Source organism: Gadus chalcogrammus, chromosome 23, assembly GCF_026213295.1.
Source record: "Gadus chalcogrammus isolate NIFS_2021 chromosome 23, NIFS_Gcha_1.0, whole genome shotgun sequence".
Taxonomy (NCBI): Eukaryota; Metazoa; Chordata; class Actinopteri; order Gadiformes; family Gadidae; genus Gadus; species Gadus chalcogrammus.
The window spans coordinates 12,515,954-12,522,399 of NC_079434.1; the positions used below are offsets into that span (position 1 = coordinate 12,515,954).

The 6,446-nt window shown below is 45.7% G+C and overlaps 1 protein-coding gene across 2 annotated transcripts in view; it reads left to right on the forward strand.

Moving 5' to 3' along the window:
* mkxa (mohawk homeobox a) overlaps positions 1-3,986 on the forward strand; it is a 24,211-nt gene extending 20,225 nt beyond the window's left edge. For both annotated transcript variants that reach the window (XM_056584127.1, XM_056584128.1), the window contains 2 exons: positions 1,795-1,831; positions 2,384-3,986. In XM_056584127.1, the coding sequence (XP_056440102.1) occupies positions 1,795-1,831; positions 2,384-2,597 (251 nt within the window). In that variant the 3' untranslated portion in view covers positions 2,598-3,986. The remainder of the gene's footprint in view (positions 1-1,794; positions 1,832-2,383) is intronic.
* Positions 3,987-6,446: the final 2,460 nt, after the last annotated feature.

A 6,446-nucleotide genomic window follows, 5' to 3' on the forward strand; every position in this document is an offset into this window, starting at 1 on the left:
GAGGGAGAGAGGGAGAGGGAGAGAGAGAGAGAGAGAGAGAGAGAGAGAGAGAGAAAGCTAGAGAGCGAGCAAGTGATTGAGAGAGAGGTGGTGACAGGAGGTTGAAGGTTGGAGCATGCATCAATCCGTGGAATTCCACCATTACCAAGCGGACTGGGTGACGGCCGGACATTAAATAATTGGGGCCCTTCAGCCCCGGGCCGGGGAAGGTCCACGCGGGTCGCCTTACATGCTAGCCTAGCGTATCATCGGGGGTTGATTAGGCCCTTGTAGCGCTTTGCTAATAGCCTGCGGCTGCAGATCTATAGCTCTCCGGGACACACAACATTTGGGAGATTGAGGTGGCATTCTTAACTCATCCCAGTCTTTACTGGTGCTTTTATCAGTGCTGAGGCCAGCATCGCACTCTATGAGAACCACAGTCAGAGAGGGACACTAGATTTTCATTAGCAGAGAGAACATTAAACAACCGCCTTGTTAGAATGGGCTTTTATAGCGGGTGGTGTCGTGTTGTAGGTGGTGTGTTGTGTTGCAGTAGGCGGTGTTGTGTTGTGGGTGATGTCATGTTGTGGGTCTGCAGAAGTCCAGTCTTCTCTAATGGTGTGTGTAGTAGAGAGTGCTCCACCTTACACTGAGCTGTCCGTCCAGCACACAGCCACATTCACTGACAGGAACTGACAGGGAACTGTACATTACAGGGGAATGAGCCTCAGGTCCCATAAGTGTAACCGTCGTTTTTCTAGACAGAAATCTCTTTTGAGAGTAGCCTACGCATTTAGTTATTTCAGGCACCGTCTCTCTGGGATTAAGAAGAACCTTCTCATAAACTCGGAGTATAAACTCTGTGTTTGGCTAACTTAGGAAGTAAGCCTGAAGGTTGCATGACTAGAAAAGGGCGACATTCTGTTCCTTTTTGATGACCAATATGCAGCCAAACTTTTGTCAATGTTCTCAGTGTTGTTTAAAAAAGTCACCTTAAGATGTAGCTCAGATAGGACATATATAATGGGTTTAAGAGTGCGCACACGCACACACTCAAGCACGCGTACACATGCTCAAACACACACAGAGACACACACACACAGAGACACGCACACACTCACACGCAAGCTCCATCTCTTTCACCCTTTTGTCCTCTGAAAAGTAAACAGGCTGGCTGGGACGCAACAAAAGTTGCATTTCATTGTTTAATGACTTTGCTTTTCCCTCTCTAATGTTTTACATATGACAGAGATTGCTCCCATTCGACCGGTAAAAAAAAAGAAAAGGCAGTCATCGATCTCTCTGTCTCTCCCCCACAGTCACTCATTTTACGCTCGTGTTCAATCTCCATGCCTCAGACATCACAATTACGTTGGCCTCGGCCCATTTGTTTTTTAACTCAATATTAGCGAATGGAGCTTATGACTCATGAACAACCATTTCCCCTTCTTCGGTTTTATCCTATTAGTCACCTTGTTTCTTGATGGCTCCTTGCAAAATGTCTCATGTATGTTCCACCGTCGCAATGAAGATGGAAAGCAGAGCAACGCGCGTTTCTGTCAACGCAGACCTCACACCAGCATTTAGGAGTACGCAACCACACGGATGTAGAAACACACACACACACACACAGAAAAACACACACACACACACACACACACACACACACACAGAGACACGCACACCGACACAGAGACACACACACACGCGCAGGCTCACAATTACTCCCTGAGCTCTTAAGTTCAACTGTGTCTCAATCAGTACCCGTTGGCCCCGTCTGAAAACGAACCTCTCCTTTTCCTCTCGTTTCAGAAACCATGGAGCATGGATCAAGTAAATGTGACGGCGGGTGAGTGTTCAGTGACCCTTCTGACAAACGCAAGTGCGGCTCACTTTCAAGGACTTTAACATCACTCCTAGAACACTCACACTAGGGCTAATGATTTGGGGATTTAATCTAATTGCAATTATTTTGACCAATATTGCGATTGCGATTTAGTATGCGACTTTTCTTTTTAAAGTTCTTATTTTCTGTATAATTCACAAAACAAGCAAGAAATCATTCTGTAGTATGACCAACACAACATTGGAAGCAGTCAACATATAAACTACTCTTTCCTTTAGGCCATTCCTATACGTTGAGATGAATTGATATTTTTACATCTTTATTTATGAATTGTAAATAAATACATATTTAAAAAAAGAAAAGGATCAATTAAAAAATCTCAGCGTTTATCGTAGCCTTTGCGATTTGCAAACGAACCATTACATCGTGATGTCTGATGGAATTAGATTCATCGTTCAGCCCTAACTCGCACTGAGGTTTTTTTTGCGGCCAACTGTTTTCCCCTACACGTCCCAGACCTCACTAACGTACACTTGTCTTTCTCTGTGTGGCCAGGTCCATCGGAGTGGTGGTCGGAGGCATGCAGAAGCCGCGGGCAAAGGGCAAAGACGAGCGGTACTGGCGGGAGATCAACGCCGCCATGGCGCTCACCAACCTGGCCCAGGTGGACGCCGCCGCCGCCGCCGGCACCACCAGCTGCATCATCCAGAAGTCGTCCCACATAGCCGAGATCAAGACTGTCAAAGTGCCCATGGTGCAGAAGTACTAGCATGGGGAGGAGCGTTGGGTACCCCTCGCACACCACCCACACCACCCAACCACCACTCCCTCTTGGGGAGGGACGGACGATGCAGAATAAAACATTCCTCAGAGTTTAACTCGGTACCTAGAAAGAAGAGAAGGTTTGTGAAGAAAGTGGGGAGGAAGGAGGGACGGAAGGAAGGAAGGACAAGAGAAGGCTTCCTGTGAGTCGATGTGTGACACGTGTGTTGGAAAGGCTTCAGGTGAGTCAGGCGACCGGGACGATGAAGACCCCCTCTGCGTTCCTCGCTAGTGGGACGTGTTTATATGAGGCGCAACCGGGGCAACGACCTGACCCCTTTTTATTTGTGTTTTTTTTACCCGGTGGGCTTGTGCGTTTTGCGGTTGGACACGATGGACAAGAATGACGTCAGTATTTCCTAAACGAGACACTTTTGTAATGTTAACTTATTTTGATTGCGTACGATTTTCTTTCCTTGGTTACTTTTTTTTTATACTATGAAAGTTGTATCTCGCCAAAGTGCCTTTTCTTTTTGAAGCAGCATCAAAGAGCTGATTCTAAAGGTGCCTCTTTGGAAAAACGGTGAAGGATATTTTCTACTTCAATTTATCTCAATATAAATATATACAGATGTTAAGAGGCATGGACATTATTCAGGATTGGTTTTTTTTTATGAATGAACCCATGCAAAAACGGTTTGTGCCTTAGCGAGTGAATGAGCTCTGCCTTTTTTGCGAGAGACCTCATGAACTCAAATAGCAAGCTGTACACACACACACACACACACACACACACACACACACACACACACACACACACACACACACACACACACACACACACACGAGGAAACAGACGGTCCGAAAAAATGCCCAGGAGCGTTTCTCTCCCCCTCCAGCAGCATTGTGCTTGTTTTGTCTAAATGCCTCATCTTGACTGGATACTGAGCTCTCTGTTTTGTCTCTGTCGGACGCTGGGGGCCGGGCCGGCCAACAATAACTGGGGAGACATTCAGATGGCTTGGCCCTGCCGTGTGTTGATAAGCAAGCAAACGCCTCCAGCATCTCCCTCTGGAACCCCACCTCTCAGTCTGGCGTTCGTACGACTCCTCTCCATGTCAGGGGGTTATGAGCCGCTGAAACATGCACAGATGCTGGGCCGGGACTGAGGGGAGGGTGAAGTCAGTTTGTTTTTCTTTTCTTTTTCACGCAAACACATTCACACACATCTTGCTGATCTGAGGTTTTAAACACGAGAGGATCATCACCCAAAAAGGGACATATTTTTGTATTTATTTCTGTGTTATCACTCGCCTTTAACGTGGGCAGGGGTGCCTTTGCTCAAATGTTTCTGCTCTGAACAAGGTAGATCGAGATGAATCCCCCCCCTTCATAACCCAGTCCCCCCCCCCCCCCCCTCTCTGATCCAGCCGTTTGATCCTCAGCTCTCTCAGCTGTGGAGAATTAACTTCAAATTGCTGTTTACAAGCAGACAGAGGGACAGACTTGAAAGTTAGACTTTTTTTTCTCCACACGTCTCCCCCATTTATTTTCATCTCCTTTTTTTTGTACTTCAGTATTATCTCTTTGTCAGCCAGCAAGTGTTCAGAGTGCTTGTTTGATTGAGTTTGTATATATGTGGTTGTTTCGTTTCTAGCCACCCCACCCCACAAAACCTCCTTCCTTTTATTTTTTCACTCGGTTTTCACTTTAGCCCGAGCGCATTAAGATGCTTCTAACGTGATCCGATGGAAAAACTCTTCTTTGAATGCTTCTAAAGTATGTACAAGCGCACATGTTATTTACATTGCAGCAAAACTACGCCAAGTACAAAACCTAAGAAAGAAATTAAGGTTGAAAACCATCGCGACTAAGTGAAATTGGCTCTCGGTCTGCTGACTCTTTAAAAGTTTATGCGTAACTTCACGGTACTGTTTGTGTGATAAAATGCCCACTTGTTTATTCGTTGTGCAGTTTTTGGCCTTTCTTGTAACAACCCCAGCCTGGACTCGCGGTTGAGAACAAAAAAGAAAAAGAAGCTTCACAACTTGTTTCAATTCCAACATTTTCTTATTTCTTTCTCCCTGGAATTGCTAAAAAGTATATTCAACAAAAAAAAAATATCAAGAGCTGCACTTACAGTAAGAAACCTCAACTTGTGCAAGGGTTGTGGCAGGGCATTCAGGACGACAACAGCCATGCGTTTACTTTACACGCTGGTGAATGACAGACAAAACCGAAACCGGGGGGGAAAAGCCTATATAATATTCCTGTTGGCGTGCCTATGGAAGCATAACAAAACACAATCACGACAGACGATCCTGAGGCTCTTCTTGCTGGGTAGGAGGTGGTGGTGGTGGTGGGAGGGGGGGGCTCCACATGTGTTTTGTATACACCTGATCCGGGTGGTGGCAGCCGCAGGGTTTCGTCAAACCTCCCCCCTGCTTAGTGTGTATCCAGCAGCTCTCCTAGGGCCTCAGAAGAGCCGGCGGGGCCGTCACACGGAAAACCCGGCCGCTCTCGGGGCGAGAAAACAAGACAAGGGGGTGAAGGTGGTTTTAACCCCACTCCATCCATCCCCACCACGCTTACACCACTCACATGTACGCGCGCACACACACACACACACACACACACACACACACGTTTCCTATTCCAACGGGCTTGTCCGGAGAGAGGTCTGCTATCACCTACACACAAGACTCAGCGCAACGGTTTTACGGCCAACTGTACTGTACTGTACTTTTACATTTTGACAGCTCCTACAACTGCTCCTCTAGCGACACATGAAAGAAAAGAAAAAACGGTTTACTCTTTGACGTGATATGTTTTAAAAAGTTTATAAATTATTTAGGAACTGTAAAAAAAAAAATATGACAACGAAAGAAAAGTGGTCACGATAGTTTTTGTTACAAAAACAAATTGCTAAGTTATATGAATTGTGTTGATGTTTTGTTTTCTTTTGAGAGAGACTGGATGTTTATCCAATGACCAAATACATATCTTGTTGAATTGTCCGAATTGCTCTAATGTAAAAGTTAATTTTTTGTAAACATTGTTATCCTCTCAAAACAATGAATAAACCTTTTAATGAAATACTGTCTTCTTTTGTCTGATAACGTGTAGATATACATGCATACGCAGTGTCATTTGATAACGTTTATCTCAAATACATCAAAGAGCTTGCTCTGCAACCAAACCTCGGGGATGATTCCTAACTCTGATTAACCCTAAGTGTTCTACTTACCTCACATTTGTTTAATTTAAGCTCATCTCATGGCTATGGTTAATTCTACGCTCTGATCCATTGCTTTGACTGTTCGCCAAATATACAGAATTCTCTCTCTCTCTCTCTCTCTCTCTCTCTCTCTCTCTCTCTCTCTCTCTCTCTCTCCTCTCTCTCTCTCTCTCTCTCTCTCTCTCTCTCTCTCTCTCTCTCTCTCTCTCTCTCTCTCTCTCTCTCTCTCTCTCTCTCTCTCTCTCTCTCTCTCTCTCTCCCAACAAAGTGAACATTTGTTTTCCTGCTTTGCGCTCTGGGAAGAAGAAGTGCATGTCCCCATGCCGCGGTCTCCGTTTGTAACCATGGGCCATCCATTGACATTGATGGTAATGCAGGGGATGTTTATTTACAGTGCAGAGGGCAGGGTGGTTTCGGAGAGCTAAACAAACCAATCAGGGCAAACCCTCGGAGCGACCCAGTGTATACAGTGGTGCACATCAGCTGAGCTGCATGTGCCACGTTACACACATTAGTGGTTCGGGGGGGGGGGGGGGGGGCACTGTTTGCTATCTCCTGTGTATTTGTTCTACCTTCGGACGGACGTCAGGAATTTCACTTTGTTTGACCTGAAATCGC